At 42.6% G+C, this 19172-nt stretch overlaps 1 protein-coding gene across 1 annotated transcript; it reads left to right on the top strand.

Annotated features, from left to right (window-relative positions):
• The first annotated feature begins 2586 nt into the window (after positions 1-2586).
• On the top strand, positions 2587-11713 carry gata5 (GATA binding protein 5). The gene is made up of 7 exons (XM_024375524.2): positions 2587-3105; positions 3740-4393; positions 6817-6986; positions 9038-9166; positions 9584-9668; positions 9778-9908; positions 10297-11713. The coding sequence occupies exons 2-7, from the start codon at positions 3877-3879 to the stop codon at positions 10408-10410; spliced, it is 1146 nt and encodes a 381-aa protein (XP_024231292.2). The 5' UTR covers positions 2587-3105; positions 3740-3876; the 3' UTR covers positions 10411-11713.
• Positions 11714-19172: the final 7459 nt, after the last annotated feature.

The following is a 19172-nucleotide window of genomic DNA, read 5'->3' as shown; positions in this document are numbered from 1 at the left end:
GGCCTGTAATGAGAATGGGCCTGCTTTTATTTAACATGTCCTCATCACATTTGATATAAATCGTAAAGGATAATAGAATAGAATAGAATAGAATAGAATAGAATAGAATAGAATAGAATAGAGATACAAATCCATTAGAGAGCTGAACGTCCCGCTGCCCACGCAAAATGACACTTGACATGATATTTATGAACTTTTTTTCGAAATGGAAAAAATAAATAAAAACGATATGATGAGTGGATTTGTTTTAATTGTTTATTCCTACAATGAGTTTCATTTATTTTATTTTATGTAATCTAACAACTTGTTGGGTAGCCATTGTTTCTCAATGTAGGCCAAACGATCCATATGTGTGTGAAAAGTAGCCGGTAGTAATTCCATCAACAATGTGAACTGTCTCATTGTTTTAGGGGTAACAAGTATCATTTATAGATGACGTGTTTTATATGGAGAAGTTAAATGGTTAATTAATATAGATATGTTGACCCACACAGGTTATTATACGTTTTATTTTATAATGAATTGGTCATTTAGAACACAGATCATTTTTAAATAGGGCTATTACCGACAGAAATATATCAAATATTTCAGTTTGTCTATCATTAGCAGTCGTAATCATTGATAAACTGCTCACGCACATTCACTGTCTTGCATGTTATAAACAATCATTTACAGTTCCTTTCTCACACATTGCAGCATGTTTTCGTTAAATGCAATGCATTGTCGAATCTGTCTCAAGAGGATCACAATTATACATAATTTGTTCAATCGTTTGAACCTCTTTGTTAGTAGGCCTACGTGTTATTTAGATAAACTCTTTCTTGGTAATTTCTGAATGATTAAAACCATTATGAAGAACATCAAAATCAGAGATACATGAGCAATTATGATTGTTTCGCCATTTGAACGAATTACCATGAATCAAAAACACCAAACACACTTCCTATTTGTATTCTACCTACGACTTTTTGGAGTCAACCTGACGTCAGGCATTCACTGAAATCTCACTAAACTGTTTTAACACTGATTGATTGGTGGCTAATTAATAAACTGGATCCGACGGTCAGAGTAACGGCCCATTCTATGATGACAGACATTCAGACGAACAAACCCATCCTTGATTGCAAAGCGACTGCAGAAAATGAACAGAGGGATTAAGTCACAGGTCGTTGGACCCTCCGCAGTGATGAAAGAAAATATATGTATTGAGTAGAAGACAGAGTCACACAGCATCCTCTGATTGTCTCTTAGCGCCCTGCGCTCCTGAGTGGCACGAGAAGTGATAATATTAATCTCATTACCCGAGACACGTCTAAGGAAAGGCCTAGTTTCGAGTTTTATTAGTTGTATTTACAGGATACACAGGCCTACATGGATGAACAGAACAGAATACACAGCTCCCAAATGGATTTGTTTCTCTTTATAATATACCCTCGATAACGATTTATATTAAATGTGATGGGAATTTAAACTAGAAACAACCACATGATTAGAATATAATATCATATCATCAATATAGGTAACTAATATTCACAAGTACCAACAATTATTTTCACAAAAAAATGTATAGAATTATGTAAATGATCAAGATATATATATATATATATATAAGCCATATAATATGGTGTTATTGCCTCGTAATTATTGTAGGGAGTGTGAAAGTATCGATATACTGTTATTATGAAGTTAATACCACTCCTACTACAACAAGACTACTAACTCTACGCATACTACTGCTCATGATAATAATAACAATACTTAATAACGTAAGCACAGCATGATAATAATGCAATTATAATAGTTCGCCTATTAATTACAGTTGTCTCATCATCAGTAATGATTGTTGCAGTGAATTACAGAACTGCTGTTGGCAGTATTTGTTCGGCTCTGTCATGAGGTATTAGTGTTAGGCCTAATAATCGTGAAAATCGTGTTTGTGAAATTATTATCGTGCACTTTTTCGTGTGGGGGTGGAGTCAATCGTTAATATAACAATGACTCAAAATGTCTATAATGAGAGTGATTAGGCTGTTGTATCATCATGCCAAGTTATTGGTCGTATCTCTTATCGCCTTGCTGTTTTTATAGAGCTCATTCTGATTTATCTTGTCATAAAACCAAGCATAACTTTCCCTTTCAGAGGAGACATTATTTTACAGCATGTGTATAAGGCTCGCTTCAAACACTAGCATTATTATATCTAAAGGCCTACACTGTTCACTGAGACATGTCGGTGTTTTATTTCGCATTTATTTTGTAGGTCTATTATTTATTAGAATGCACCATCGCGATTAATATCTATGAAAACAATAGAGTTTATGTTTGGGCTCACGAGGGGCACAGCGGGCTAAGGCACTGCATCTCAGTGCTAGAGGCGTCACTACAGACCCTGGTTCGATCCTGGGCTGTATCACAATCGGCCGTGATTGGGAGTCCCATAGGGCGGTGCACAATTGGCCCAGCGTCGTCCGGGTAAGGGGGTGGTTTGGCCGAGGTGGGCCATCATTGTAAAATAAGAAGTTGTTCTTAACTGACTTGCCTAGTTAAATATAAACAATTAAAGGGTTCTGTTAAAATCGAGGTAATTCATTTGAAAGTATATGAAGACAAAATTCACAAATCTGAAGGAGCTGTGACAATTTCTTCGATCTTTATATGTTATCTTATATTGATTCTAAAAACAACCAAGACACAGCAAATTCAGCAAAGGTGGGTCTCTTCTTCATGTTGGCTTGGTGCTCGTCCTCCATGCCCCTCTCCTCCTCCAACTCCTGAGACCTACCTTGGAGTGCATCACGTGGTCTTAGTCCGTACAAATAACTCGCAGTAGAGTTTTCCAGTAGAGAACGAATCGGAGCTCTGTTATATCAGCAATTATCAGCGACAGTAACTATCTTCAGATACTAAGAATAGGAGAGAGAGACTTGGACCATCCGGGAAGTAAGGAATTGCTTTTTCTCGTAAACTGTTATTCCCAAAGACATTTTGGACATCTTTGTGGGAGCCACAGTCACTTTCGTTGGGTCTATCTGAGTGAAGTTTGCCCACAGAGCTGCTCAAGCTGCTCCTCTGAAAAACAGACTATCACCCGACCGTCCTTATCTGGTGAGATAATACTACGAGAGCTCTTGTATGAAATTGTATTCCTCTTGTGCACACTGCAATCAAGGTTTTATGTGATTTGCGTTACGATTGATAAACATATAGCCTATGCATCACACATATGGCTCCTCTATCTATTGTGGGTTGATTAGGTCCCTATGATTTAATGACATGGTGCAAGTCGGGTGTTCCTCAGGATATCTCGGGTAGCTGATTAGTTATATCTACATGCAAAGATATGGAAGACCATTAGTGTCATTTTAATCCATTAAATGTCAATCACAATGATACAGATAATATATTACTCTTGTTATTGATCAAGTCGTTTTCTATTTTTCCTTGTATTGCTCCAGCAGTTATTTGATTGTGCGATTTACATCAATTTACTTTAGGCCTAATTCGTGATATTCTCCATAGATTGACCTAGATGATAGCAAAAGTTATTTTAAAGAGAAAGGAGAAAACAATGTACTAAACAAAATATTAAGATAAAAGATGGGTCAAAATACGCCTCAGGCTGTTCAGGCCACAGGTGCGAATTATAGACTGCTGGGTGATGTTTCTTCTTTAATTAGTGGACACAATCCCTCAATTACAGGACACATTTGTTGATTGTGGTTCTTTCCCCTTCATTCAGGAGTGGATTTGTTAATTATCCGGCGACTGGATAACGAAAAACCGCCGACGACTCGCCGAAGTGTCTTTACGTGACCCGCTTTGTCCCTGGAGTCAGTACCCATATTCTCCCAAATAGGACGAGTATACGGCGTCAGAATGTACCAAAGCCTTGCTTTGTCATCCAACCAGTCCCCATATGCACACGATGCAGGGAACTATATGCACCCTTCGGCGAGTTCCCCCGTGTACGTGCCCACTACGAGGGTGCCTGCTATGCTGCAAACCCTGCCGTACTTGCAGACATGCGAGTCCACCCATCAGTCCCATGGCCTCGGCGGGCATCATGGCTGGCCTCAGACTGGCACAGACAGTTCGTCCTTCAACCCGGGCAGCCCCCATCCGCACCCCGGGTTCTCCTACTCTCACAGCCCGCCAGTAAGCAGCAATACAGGCAGGGACACAACCTACCAAAACCCGCTTGTGCTCAGTAACGGTGGTCGGGCCGACCAGTATGGCAGCGCTTTGGTACGGTCTGTTGGAGGATCATACTCGAGTCCCTACGCCTACATGAGCCCTGAGATGGCAACCTCTTGGACACCAGGCCACTTTGAGAGCGGCATGATCAGTCTTCAGGGACGGCAAGGTTGCCTGTCTGGTAGAAGGTCCAGTTTGGGTACGTAACAGTCTTTGATAAATAAGGCGAAACGTGTGTTTGTTTGTCTAACAATTCCACTCAAACCGAAGGGAAATTGCCATATCCAATTAATGTAGGCTACTCGTATTTAAAAATGTTTTCACTTATGTATGTGGAGAATTGGTGAAGGTCACAAATGAAAAGAATATTAGCACATAATCAACAACACAAAACGAATGAATTTATACAGCAGGCCTAGTCGTCCTTTACTGGCCTATAGAAGCACTACAGGAGGCACACAAAACATATAGACCTATATTTCAATAAATCTGAATCATGTTTTTAATATTAAATGTTGTGGATAATTCACCTTGAATCTTTTCCAATATTTTTTCGATAACAGTTCTTTATTGGTTAGATCTACTTTTGCAAATGAGGCTATTCGTTTGTGTGGCTGTCAAGAGTTAAAGGGGCCCGTGCTCTGATCTCACAATTTTCAGCCTGGTTGTTTCTTCAGTTATTTATTGATGCGATTGAGAAATCCCATTCTATGTGGTAAAACTCTATGTGGTAAACTCTACCATCGATTGTACTCAGTCACTGGGATTCAATTTGCCTAAAAAAAGTAACCTTTTTGTCAGCGTTCACAATACACATTCTTTAAAAGAGAAGGTTGATAAAACCAATTAATTAAGGTGCTATTTTAATCCCCACCACCTGTCAGTTTTCTTTTGCAGTGTTTTGATTATCAGTACAGACATTCACTAGTGAAAACTGTCCAATTGTCACCTTGATCAGATCAGACGGAAAAGTGATATTTGGAAATGCGTCTGCAATACACGTTTGGCAAGTAGCCAACACGTCCTTTGAAGGTGGAACATCAAAATGCCTATTACGTTTAACTTGTTTTGAAGCAGGATCTTTACCGGTTGCATGGATATGAGGACGTCCGTTTCTTGTAGGCATAAAGCCCATATCCAGTCATGTTCTAATATGACCTTTATTTAACAAGGCAAGTCAGTTAAGATCAAATTCTTATTTACAATCACGGCCTACACCAGCCAAAACCGGACGACGCTGGGCCAATTGTGCGCCGCTCTCCCAATCACTGCCGGTTGTGATACCGCCTGGATTCGAACCAGGGTGTCTGTCGTGAGGCCTCTAGCACTGAAATGCAAGGCCTTAGACCGCTGCCCCACTCGGGAGGGAGCCCAACTATCAAGGCACAGTATGTGTTTGATGATTATTTCGTTTCACATCAAAAACAGGAACGCATTTTCATCCTGGTGAAATTAATTTGTGGATTTTCTATTTATATTGGATTTGCTGACTTAAAGACCTATACACATTCGTAATTTAACACATATTGGTGTGTGTGTATTGTTATGTGAGTATGTATGTGTTGTGTCTGTGTCCGTGTGTGTGTGTGTGTGTGTGTGTGTGTGTGTGTGTGTGTGTGTGTGTGTGTGTGTGTGTGTGTGTGTGTGTGTGTGTGTGTGTGTGTGTGTGTGTGTGTGTGTGTGTGTGTGTGTGTGTGTGTGAGTGTGTTCGTGTGTGTGCTTAGTCATCGACACCAAGTTTGGTTTAAGTGGTGGTCAACATATTAGATATAGAGCACTTGCATATCTCATGGCACACTCACATTACGCACACATCATGAGGAAAATAAGACATTAAAAATGATACAAAAAGATATAGAAATATATTTTTAGGCCCTACGGTTTTTTCTATTGTTATTATTGTCTTCGACATTATTGTGATTGTTTTTATCTATTGACCCTCTTTCAATATGTGGACAAGGAATTCTAGCAATTAATTGTAGGAGGCCGTCGCCTGTCAGTAGCTTGATTGATATGGGGACCCCTGGATCCTTAACACTGATAAGAGCCCCATTGACATTCCACTCGTCTGAGCCCTGTGCCTCGCCAGCCGCCCTAATAGATACACCAATGACCCTGTATCCATATTGATACATTCGGACTAGATATATTTTAATCACCGAGAGGGCTTTAAATTCTACTCGAGCGAACTAAGCCGGGACATTTATCACGCGCTGACGCGTTCTGTTCACGATATGGATTTACACATCAAAGATGTCTAAACTTATGGCTTTCATGTCTGGATTTTTTTGTCTTCCATTTTATTTGTTTATTATAGCCTATCCTTTAAATTTAACGAAAACATACAACAATTGCCCAAAAAAAAAACGTTTTTTTCCTCCCCAATATCCAAATAGGCACACACATAGCACTTGCAAACGACAATAAATTGTATTCCTCTCATTTTACAAATGATCCACATTTAACGAATTATGCAATTAAACTAAAGATGATCAAGGGTATTTCCATAACCAGTTCCAGCCATGTACATGTTTTGCTCAAGTGTGATCATGCATTAAAACCAGCGCAACACCACATACAAAAAATATTACAACTCTAAATGTTGTCTTCATCAAATTACAGACATGTTGGAGGAGTTCCCGGGAGAGGGTCGTGAGTGTGTAAACTGCGGCTCCATCTCCACTCCTTTGTGGCGACGAGACGGTACCGGGCACTACCTGTGCAATGCCTGTGGCCTGTACCACAAGATGAACGGAATCAACAGGCCACTCATCAAACCACAGAAACGTCTGGTAAGCACCATAAAAGTGTATATAACTTGTCCTAGATGTACCTTATTAAGTAGGCCCATTATTATGCCTACATATACAAAAGTATGTGGACACCTGTTCTTCAAACATCTCATTCCAAAATCATGGGCATTAATATGTTGTTGGTCCCCCCTAGCTGCTTTAACAGCCTCCTCTCTTCTGGGAAGGCTTTCTCCTAGATGTTCGAAAATTGCTGCTGGGCCTCGCTTCCATTCAGCCACAAGAGCATTAGTGAGTTCGGACACTGATTTTGGGCGATAAGGCCTGGCTCACAGTCGGCGTTCCAATTCATCCCAAATGTGTTCCTTGGGGTTGAGGTCAGGGCTCTGTGCAGGCCAGTTAAGTTCTTCCACACCGATCTCGAGAAACCATTTCTCTATGGACCTCGCTTTGTGCACAGGGACATTGTCATGTTGAAACAGGAAAAGGCAATCTACAAACTGTTGCCACAAAGTTGGAAGCACAGAATCATCTAGAATGACAATGTATGATGTGAAGTTAAGATTTCCCTTCATTGGAACTAAGGGGCCTAGCCCTTAGTTCCTCCACCAAACACAGATTTGTCCGTTGGACTGCCAGATGGTGAAGCGTGGTTCATCACTCCAGAGAATGCTTTTCCACTGCCCCAGAGTCCAATGGTGGCAAGCTTTACACCACTCCAGCCACGCTTGGCATTGCGCATGGTGATCTTAGGCTTGTGTGCAGCTGCTCGGCCATGGAAACCCATTTCATGAAGCTCCCGATGAACAGTTCTTATGCTGACGTTGCTTCCAGAGGCAGGTCGGTTGCAACCGAGGACAGACGATTTTACAAGCTAAGAGCTTTAGCTGTGAGCTTGTGTGGCCTACCACTTCACGGCTGGGCCGTTGTTGCTCCTAGATGTTTCCATTTTACAATAACAGTACTTACAGGTAACCGGGGCAGCTCTAGCAGGGCAGAAATTTGATGATCTTACTTACTGGAAAGGTAACATTTTATGACGGTGCCACATTGAAAGTCACTGAGCTCTTCAATAAGGCCATTGTACTGCCAATGTTTGTCTATGGAGATTGCATGGGTGTGGCTGAAATAGCTGAAATAGCCAAATTCACTATGTTGAAGTGGTGTCCACATACTTTTTGAACTTTTAAATGAGTCAATGAGCTTTTCAAATTGAGTTTTAAGAATGTTAAGGACTAAATGTATTGATTGATTAGGTGGGATTTGAGAAGAAAAAAAGTCATATGCAGATATTAGGTTTTTCTAGGTCAAAGCAGTTAACACAGGAATTGGTGGTCAGATGGAGGTGGAAAAAGAATGGAACATCGTGGGTCAGTGATTGTCTGAAGAAGGTCAGTGTAGTAGAGTGAGAGAAAGAGGCCTTCACTCCTGTCTTTTTCCCAGGCAGGAACCAGCCTCTCAGAGCAGCTGCTGTGAATTACCCCAGCTCTGCTCTGCCTTTGCTTGTTCTGTTTTTATTTGTCCTTCAGTGACCTTGCCCTTGGGTTGTCTGTTTTTAGCCACATCTGTACGAGGCAAGAGAACAGCGTGACTTAACAACCATGTTTCTGCTGAAAAATCTCACTTGTGTCCAATAACAAGCTGATAGAGAGGCAGGTTCAGCCAGGAGTGCTTAGTGCTTAGCCCAGCACTATGTGAAACATTTCTCATGTGAAGTCCTTATCAGTACATTGACTGTTTTGTTTCTCCTTGGATACTATGGCGGAATCTTGTGCACAATACACAAAAGGATGTCACTTATAGTAAAGGGATACTTCACCCAAATTAAAATTTTACACAAAGTATAACAGAGTCAGTAACACAATATATGTATATATTCTTTGGGGGGGGGGGCTGAATTATCCCTTTAAGGTGCTAATTCTCTAGACCTGTCATACAATCCATCTTTAACTGGTCTTGTCCTTGGTCCAGTTCTCTCTCAGAAGAATGTCAGAAGAATTCTTTGAGTTGTCTGATTGGTTCTAGTTGGTTATCGGTTATTGATCGGTTATTGATTGGCTATTGACGCCTTGTCTTTACTTCTCCATCTATAGCAGACCACATCTCGCCGGGCCGGCCTGTGCTGCACTAACTGCCTCACCAGCACGACTACGCTGTGGCGTCGCAACGCAGAGGGAGAGCCTGTCTGCAACGCCTGTGGCCTGTACATGAAACTACATGGAGTAGGTCACACACACACACACACACACACACACACACACACACACACACACACACACACACACACACACACACACACACACACACACACACACACACACACACACACACACACACACACACACACACACACACACCTTTCCCATGGACCCTACAATACTCATATCATCTAATGTACACAACGTTTGCCCTGGTGGGATCCTATGTAAAATCCTGCTGTAAGAATTAGCCCCTATTAGCCTGGCAGTGCAGTGTGGGCTGTGTATTATTCATGTTGTGTAAAAGCTTTCCAAGGTCATCATGGATGTTGTTATCAAAAGCGAGAGGTGGGAGGAAGAAGTCATTGTGTGTGTTTTCAAGGCAAACTGGCCTTTGTTACAACTAGGATCTAAATTATTATTGACCTCTCCTCCTCTTAGGTCCCCAGACCACTGGCCATGAAGAAGGAAAGCATTCAGACCAGGAAACGGAAACCTAAGATGCCCAAGTCCAAACCCTCATCAGGTAAGAATTGGGAATGGAAAGAAAGACATAGAGAGAATGTTTGAATTGTATTCAGGATGATGATGCCCTGTACCTGTCAATCACCCATATATCTGCCTGTCTTCTTCAGGAGGGTTGTCAGCCTCAGGCACCAACTCACCGTCCTCCTTGTCTGTCTCGGAACATGCATCTACGATAAAGAGTGAACCCAACATGGCCCCCTCACCCTACGCTGGACAGACCGTAGCCTCTGTGTCTCAGGTAAGGCTTCTCACTCCTGGGTTCCCTATACAGGGGATGATGTGACTTTTTCCCTCTAGGTATTATGCAGAGAAAACACTTATTAGATTTGGGAGTGTGAAACACTTTGTAGGGCCAGGCTGGAAGAACTACCCCCCATAGTAGGAGGCTATGCAAGGCCATGTATTTTGTCCTGCACCCACTCTCCCTGTCCTGTAGCTCTGTGATTAGCCTTTGACTCAGTATTCTGCTCGACGTTGGAGCTGCCACTGTCATGCTATTTACTATTGTGAGAGAACGTTTACCACTACAGCCACTTTATAGTCGAGCAAATTTCAGCCCATGAGTTCCTACTGAAGACCTTATCATTGTGGTCGGTCATTTAAATGTCCCATTCTATTCTTTGAAGGCTTCATCACATCTGGACAGTTCAGGACATGTCAACATCAAATACGAGAACTACCCCTTTACGCCCACGTCCGTCGCCCCACAGAACTCCTGGTGTGCTCTGTCTCAGGCATGAGCTTGACCGCAGCTCACCGTGTCCTGATTCTGGAACCAGCTCAGCTCGCCGTGTCCTGATTCTGGAAGCAGCTCAGCTCACCGTGTCCTGATTCTGGAACCAGCTCAGCTCACCGTGTCCTGATTCTGGAACCAGCTCAGCTCACCGTGTCCTGATTCTGGAACCAGCTCAGCTCGCCGTGTCCTGATTCTGGAACCAGCTCAGCTCACCGTGTCCTGAACCAGCTCAGCTCACCATGTCCTGATTCTGGAACCAGCTCAGCTCACCGTGTCCTGAACCAGCTCAGCTCACTATGTCCTAATTCTGGAACCAGCTCAGCTCACCCTGTCCTGATTCTGGAACCAGCTCAGCTCACTGTGGATAATATAGACTTGTGACACGAACTACCTATTATAGACTTACTCTCTTTCCCATGTGGCTGGAGGGAAGAAAAACCAGAAGGAAGCGACGGCAATCAAGTGGAATGTATAGAAATAACTTTTTTTAACTGGCGACTATCAACACTATTTCTAGTTGTAGTTTTTGTTGTGGTTGTCTTTGTCGTTGGTGTCATTATTGATATTTTTCTAATACCACCACCACCATCACAGTTTCACGTGGTATTTCAGTCAATAACCAGAAACAGTTCAACAAGTTATCACGGAGTGTTATTCACACATCCAGAAGGACAAAACACGCAAGTGTTTTATTACCTCTGAACATGTTTCATTACTAGCGTGTCGATGATTAACTTCTATATACATTATTTATGTTAAAGATAAGAAGAGTCATGAAACTCCAAAGCCAACATGTCATATCCCAGAAGTCCATTCCCTTCTAAGAATGCCTTGTGTGTTCAAGGTATGAAATCTAAAATAGAAAGTATACATTTACATTGACACAGATACTGTATATACTGTATATGTTATCAGATATGTTGAAAGTGCATAAATACTTTTTTATTTTAGATGTCATAATTGCATACTTGAATTCGTTTTCATTTTTTTCCAAGACCCCTGTTCTATTAGTTCAGCTTTTGACAATGTATTGTCTGATCATTTAAAGTGCAATGACTTAATTTAAAATAAAATAAATGAAGACAAAGAAAAAAAACTTTTATTTTAATTCTTTTGAAATACGTTAATCTAATTTTATTTGCTGTGTTTTTGTTGAAATATAAGGGAATTTTATTGTTACTTTATAACCTAAAATTGTTTAGAAACTTGAGTCTACTTTAGTTGTATAACCAAGTCTGATAGTCTCGTTGGTTTTGCAATGCTCTTTGAAATCTGTTTAGTTTAAATAAACCAATAAATTAATTGTCCCTTGATTTTATGCAGTAACTTTAAAACAATTGTAAAATAATCCATTTTTATTTTATTGTTTACCTTTGAATAATTATTTTGTGCATGACCTGCCATCATCCTAAGTTATATACAGTAGATGACTTAAAAAAAACATTTTTACTTGTCTCTGATGTGGACTGCAGGGTTATTTCCACAACCGCTGACATCCTGTGTAATATTTATAGTCAAAACAATTGTTTGATGCCAAACTACAGATCCAAGCTACATTACAGTAGGCTGTAAAACATTTTTTTGTCTGTTTATTCAATATTTCAATTGATATTTGGTTTCAAACGAATGTTCTCGGGTGGGTTCTTTCGGTGTATTAGAGTTCTTTGTTATTGTATCCTTCTCAGTAGTCTAGGTGTATTTGGAAACTAGGGAGTATCTGTCCTGTCCGGTTATATGGTTGTCGTTGAACATGTGTGTTTGTGTGTATGTGTGTTTCTGTCTGTCTGTGTCTGTGTGAGGAGGGCGTGTGCTCCTCTTGCTCAAGCCAGTGTTGTCGACCAAAGGTTGGGTTCCAACTGTGCTTTATGGCCCCTGGGGATTATGCCTGGCTGGCACGCGTTGGCCCCGGCACTTGGGAATAGTGGTGCGACAGCGACAAACCATAAGCTTTACTGCCTCGTGGCGACACAGAGGCAGAGGTGCCGCCACTACCCTCCTTTTATGACTATTTGCCAATTTGTTTCTGTACTCTTATCTTCTGTGGGGGTAGTTGCTGCATGAGAGAGTAACGTGCTGTATGATGAATGGGTTAGGTCATTAGGCTCTTACACTCAATAGCTCACTCTTGCAGAAGCATGACGGGCTATGGTTGAGCATTTCAGAGCATTTTGGGTTATGAACCTCAGGACAAAGAAGGACGGTCACATAAAGAAACACCATCATCCTTCCACCTCACCGTGTTTGTCTTGAAGCGGATTTTCTTTCTGATCACATGGATATTGTGAATTATAAGTACAATTGTATGCAGGTAATCAACAGCCCCCCTCCCAGCTTCAAACACTAACCCTGTTGTGTTTGCATTACCCCACCCCCTTGAAAGGGTCAGTTCTAAGTGCTACATAGTGCTTAATAGACAGGTCCACACAGGGGAGCGGGGTCAATCAGGACCCTAGGAGCCTGAGCCGCATTTACATTCAATAGCCAGTGAGTTAGTGTGGTCATTGGCAGTGTAAAATATTTGATTGGGACTTCCGGAGAGCCCAGTGGTTATTTCTCACAGCCACTTGCTCCTCTAGGTATTATGCAGAGAAAACACTTATTAGAATTGGGAGTGTGAAACACTTTGTAGGGCCAGGCTGGAAGAACTACCCCCCATAGTAGGAGGCTATGCAAGGCCATGTATTTTGTCCTGCACCCACTCTCCCTGTCCTGTAGCTCTGTGATTAGCCTTTGACTCAGTATTCTGCTCGACGTTGGAGCTGCCACTGTCATGCCATTTACTATTGTGAGAGAACGTTTACCACTACAGCTGAAGTGTCAAGGCCATGATTGGTCCTTTTGTTAGATTGTACTCTTTAGTTTCTGTAGTTGCTCTACTACAATGTCTTCGATCCATCCTTCTGGGAAATGTATGTGTGTGTGATTCCAGTCCCAGGAGAGATGTTATCCCCCTGCAGGTCTGTAGCGATCTGTCTTCTGTGATGGAATTAGAATGGCTCACTTGGGGGTCTGACAGATAGACCAAACAGGGGAATGGCACATAGAGCAGCGATAGTGGGAGTGACTGAGGCTGAGGTCCATGGTGAGAGATGGCTTTTCCTCTTGGCCAGGCAGCAGTAACACAAGTCTTTCCCAGGGTCGCGCACCCCGGCCACTCCATTCAATTATTCCTCCGTCCATGGCGGAAAACAGGATATTGTCTTTAAACTCACCAGTTATCCTAAGGATTGGTGTGCATGTGGTTGTGAGTGTAGCGGGATGGCGGGAGTAGGGAGGGTAACACAGGCATTTACTTAGGTTAAATTCAGCTCTTAAATCAAAACTTCCACGCGTTGTCTCCACAGTGATTCCCCAAAGGCCTCACTCATCGCTCTGCGTGACAGGGTGCTTAACTTGAGGAACGCAGACGTGTGTGCTTTGGTGTGTGTGTGTGCGTGTGCGCACGTGCCTGCATAAGTGCGTGAGCGTGTGTGTGTTTGCATGGGTTTTGTTTTCTCAGGGCCGGCCAATGGATGATGTTTTTCCACTATGGCGTGTGAATGTCTTTTGCATGGTATAATCACTGCAGTGTCCTTTCTCCGTCCATCCTAGTGCAGGATTCCAGGAATCACTTCACAGTTTCCTCAGTCAGGGCAGAAGAGATAAACCCTGAACTTATGTTCCCTCTAAACACCAAAAGGGGTTATGTCGCTCACAGTCCTACTTTAGTTGGCAAAGGCCAATGAATGACACAATGAGTTACCTAATGGCCCAATACTGTTTCAGAATAGTCCTAAACACTGACAGTTGGAGACATTTAGGGTCGTGTTCTGCAAAGGCCACAGTTCCAAGAAAAAAACTGTTACTGCAACCTAATTGTACCTTGACAAATGCTTTAGTGGAAAGACATCATCAACCCACACTGATCATAATGCGTAAAGATATGAGTTCTGTCCCAGATGGAAGTGAGTTAATAAAATTGAGTTGGTAGAAGTTTATATTCATTTTATCTTTATTTAACTAGGCAAGTTAGTTAAGAATAAATTCATATTTACAAGACAGCTTACCCCAGCCAAACCCTAGCCCAGACAATACTGAGCCAATTGTGCACTGCCCTATGGGACTCCCAATCATGGCCGGTTGTAATACAGCCTGAAATCTAACCAGGGTCTGTAGTGACGCCTCTAGCACTGAGATGCAGGGCCTTAGACCGCTGCGCCACTCGGGAGCCCCAAATGTGATTTGGTAGAAGTTGATAGAAGGGACTTGGTAGAAGTTGATAGAAGTGAGTTGGTAGAAGTTGATAGAAATGAGTTGTTAGTAGATGATAGAAGTGAGTTGGTAGTAGTTGATAGAAGTGAAGTTGGTAGCAGTTGGTAGTAGTTGATAGAAGTGAGTTGGTAGTAGTTGATAGAAGTGAGTTGGTAGCAGTTGGTAGTAGTTGTTGAAGTGAGTTGGTAGTAGTTGATAGAAGTGAGTTGGTAGCAGTTGGTATTAGTTGTTGAAGTGAGTTGGTAGTAGCTGGTAGTAGTTGTTGAAGTGAGTTGGTAGTAGATGGTAGTAGTTGTTGAAGTGAGTTGATAGTAGTTGGTAGTAGTTGTTGAAGTGAGTTGGTAGTAGATGGTAGTAGTTGTTGAAGTGAGTTGATAGTAGTTGGTAGTAGTTGTTGAAGTGAGTTGGTAGTAGATGGTAGTAGTTGTTGAAGTGAGTTGGAAGTAGATGATAGAAGTGAGTTGGTAGAAGTTGGTAGTAGTTGTTGAAGTGAGTTGGTAGTAGTTGATAGAAGTGAGTTGATAGTAGTTGATAGAAGTGAGTTGGTAGTAGTTGATAGAAATTAGTTGGTAGTAGTTGAGGTTTTAATTTTAAAAATTTTTTTTCACCTTTATTTAACCAGGTAGGTCAGTTGAGAACAAGTTCTCATTTACAATTGCAACCTGATCAAGATAAAGCAAAACAGTGTGACACATACAACAGCACAGAGTTACACATGAAATAAACAAACATACAATCAATAACACAATAGAAAAGTCTATATACAGTGTGTGCAAATGACGTAAGATTAGGGAAGTAAGGCAATAAATAGTCCTTAGTGGCGAAGTAGTTACAATTGAGCAATTAAACACTGGAGTGATAGATGTGTAGAAGATGAATGTGCAAGTAAAGATACTCGGGTGCAAAGGAGCAACAAAACAAAACAATATGGGGATGAGGTAGTTGGATGGGCTATTTACAGATGGGCTATGCACAGGTGCAATGATCTGTAAGCTGCTCTGACAGCTGATGCTTAAAGTTAGTGAGGGAGATATGAGTCTCCAGCTTCAGTGAATTTTATAATTCGTTCCAGTCATTGGCAGCAGGAGAACTGTAAGGAAAGGCGACCAAAGTAGGAATTGGCTTTGGGGGTGACCAGTGAAATATACCTGCTGGAGCGTATGCTACGGTGGTTGCTGCTATGGTGACCAGTGAGCTGAGACAAGGCATAGTTTTACCTAGCAAAGACTTGCAGATGACTTGGAGCCAGCGGGTTTGGTTACAAATATGAAGCGAGTGCCAGCCAACGAGAACATACAGGTCACAGTGGTGGGTAGTATATGGGGATTTGGTGACAAAACGGATGGCACTGTGATAGACTGCATCCAATTTGCTGAGAAGAGGGTTGGAGGCTATTTTGTAAATGACATCGCCGAAGTCAAGGATCGGTAGGATAGTCAGTTTTATGAGGGTATGTTTGGCAGCATGAGTGAAGGATGCTTTGTTGCGAAATAGGAAGCCGATTCTAGATTTCATTTTGGATTGGAGATGCTTAATGTGAGTCTGGAAGGAGAGTGTACAGTCTTTTAATTCAGAACCGTCCAGAGTAGTGATGCTAGACAGGCGGGCAGGTGTGGGCAGCAATCGGTTGAAGAACATTCATTTAGTTTTATTTGCATTTAAGAGCAGTTGGAGGCCACGGAAGGAGAGTTGTATGGCATTGAAGCTCGTCTGGAGGTTAGTTAACACAGTGTCCAAAAAAGGGCCAGAAGTATACAGAATGGTGTCGTCTGCGTAGAGGTGGATCAGAGAATCACCAGCAGCAAGAGTGACATCATTGATGCAAACAGAGAAAAGAGTCGGCCCGAGAACTGAACCCTGTGGCACCCTCATAGAGACTGCCAGAGGTCCGGACAACAGGCCCTCCGATTTGACACACTGAACTCTGTCTGAGAAGTAGTTGGTGAACCAAGCGAGGCAGTCATTTCAGAAACTAAGGCTGTTGAGAAGGTAGCGGAGAAGGTACGGTGGGATTCGAAATGGTCGGTGATCTGTTTGTAAACTTGGCTTTTGAAGACCTTAGAAAGGCAGGGTATGATAGATATAGGTCTGTAACAGTTTGGGTCTACTGTCTCCCCCTTTGAAGAGGGGGATGACCGCGGCAGCTTTCCAATCTTTGGAGATCTCAGACGATACGAAAGAGAGGTTGAACAGGCTAGTAATAGGGGTTGCAACAGTTGCGGAGGATAATTTTAGAAAGAGAGGGTACAGATTGTCTAGCCCAGCTGATTTGTAGGGGTCCAGATTTTGCAGCTCTTTCAGAACATCAGCTGTCTGGAATTGGGTGAAGGAGAAATGGGGAGGCATGGGCAAGTTGCTGGGGTGGGTGCAGAGCTGTTGACCGGGTAGGGGTAGCCAGGTGGAAAGCATGGCCAACCGCAGAAAAATGCCTGTTGAAATATTCAAATGTCATGGATTTATCAGTGGTGACAGTGTTTCCTAGCCTCAGTGCAGTGGGCAGCTAGGAGGAGGTGCTCTTATTCTCCATGGACTTTATGTGTCTCAGACCTTTTTGGAGTTTGTGCTACAGGATGCAAATTTCTGTTTGAAAAAGCTAGCCTTTGCTTTCCTAACTGCCTGTGTATATTGGTTCCTATCTTCCATGAAAAGTTGCATATCGTGGGGGCTATTCGATGCTAATGCAGAATGCCATAGGATGTTTTTGTGCTGGTCAAGGGCAGTCAGGTCTGGAGTGAACCAAGGGCTATATCTGTTCCTGGTTCTAAATTTTTTGAATGCAGCATGCTTATTTAAGATGGTGAGGAAAGCACTTTTAAAGAATAACCAGGCATCCTCTACTGACAGAATGAGGCCAATATCCTTCCAGGATACCTGGGCCAGGTCGATTAGAAAGACCTGCTCGCTGAAGCGTTTTTGGGAGCATTTGACAGTGATGAGGGGTGGTCGTTTGACCGCAGACCCATTACGGATGCAGGCAATGAGGCAGTGATCGCTGAGATCCTGGTTGAAGACAGCAGAGGTGTATTTAGAGGGCAGGTTGGTCAGGATGATATCTATGAGGGTGCCAGTGTTTACGGATTTGGGGTCGTACCTGGTAGGTTCATTGATCATTTTTGTGAGATTGAGGGCATCTAGCTTAGATTGTAGGAAGCCCAGGGTGTTAAGCATGTCCCAGTTTAGGCACCTAACAGTACGAGCTCTTGTTATGACTTCTATGAATGGTGAGTGGAGGAGTCAAGCGCAGAGAGCAGGTAATTCCGTACGTGGATCTTTTATTCCAAAGACAGCGGAGACACGGACATGCAAAACACAAGGGCGCATGAAACAACCCGTTCAAAATACACAGGACTAAAACTGTCCGGAAAAATAGAGATCACACTAATACCCCAACACCAATAAACAGAGAACAAGCCTGCACAATACCCAGCGGGCCTAGTGCCCTTAAATAGCCTACAAACAAAACTAACTCAAAACAGGTGTAACCAATTAGACCCAATTAACAGAAACAAAAGGAAAGGGAATAGGCCAGCTAATAGGCCGGCGACGACGACCGCCAAGCACCGCCCGAACAGGAAGAGGCACCATCTTCGGTGGGATTCGTGACAGCTCTGAAGATAGATGGGGGGCAATCAATTCACATATGGTGTCCAGGGCACAGCTGGGGGCTGAAGGTCGTCTATAACAAGCGGCAACGGTGAGAGACTTGTTTCTGGAAAGGTGGATTTTTAAAAGTAGAAGCTCGAATAGTTTGGGCACAGACCTGGATAGTATGACAGAACTCTGCAGGCTATCTCTGCAGTAGATTGCAACTCTGCCCCCTTTGGCAGTTCTATCTTGTCGGAAAATGTTATAGTTAAGGATGGAAATTACAGTATTTTTGGTGGCCTTCTTAAGCTAGGATTCAGACACGGCTAGGACATCCAGGCAAGGACATTCACTGTGCTAAAGCAGTGAATAAAACAAACTTAGGGAGGAGGCTTCTAATGTTAACATGCATGAAACTAAGGCTTTTACGGTTACGAAAGTCAACAAATGAGAGCACCTGGGGAATGGGAGTGGAGCTAGGCGCTGCAGGTTCTGGATTAACCTCTACATCACCATAGGAACAGAAGAGGAGTAGGATAAGGGTGTGGCTAAAGGCTATAATAACTGGTCGTCTAGTGCATTCAGAACAGAGAGTAAAAGGAGCAGGTTTCTGGAACCGGGCGAAAAGATTCAAAGCATAATGTACAGACAAGGGTATGGTTGGATTTGAATACAGTGGAGTTAAACCTAGGCATTGAGTGACGATGAGAGAGGTTTTGTCTCTAGAGGCACCATTTAGACCAGGTGAGGTCACCGTATGTGTGGGGGGTGGAAAAAAGTGCTAGCTAAGGCATATTGAGCAGGGTTGGAGGCTCTGCAGTGAAATAAGACAATAATCAGTAACCAAAACAGCAATGGCCAAGGCATATTGACTTTGGGAGAGGCATGCGTAGCCGAGTGATCATAGGGTCCAATGAGTAGCTAGGCGAG

The sequence above is a fragment of the Oncorhynchus tshawytscha genome, linkage group LG16, assembly GCF_018296145.1.
Source record: "Oncorhynchus tshawytscha isolate Ot180627B linkage group LG16, Otsh_v2.0, whole genome shotgun sequence".
NCBI classification, from domain to species: Eukaryota; Metazoa; Chordata; class Actinopteri; order Salmoniformes; family Salmonidae; genus Oncorhynchus; species Oncorhynchus tshawytscha.
The sequence above is the reverse complement of the archived record's forward strand: the minus strand, read 5'-3'. Positions and strand labels throughout refer to the sequence as shown.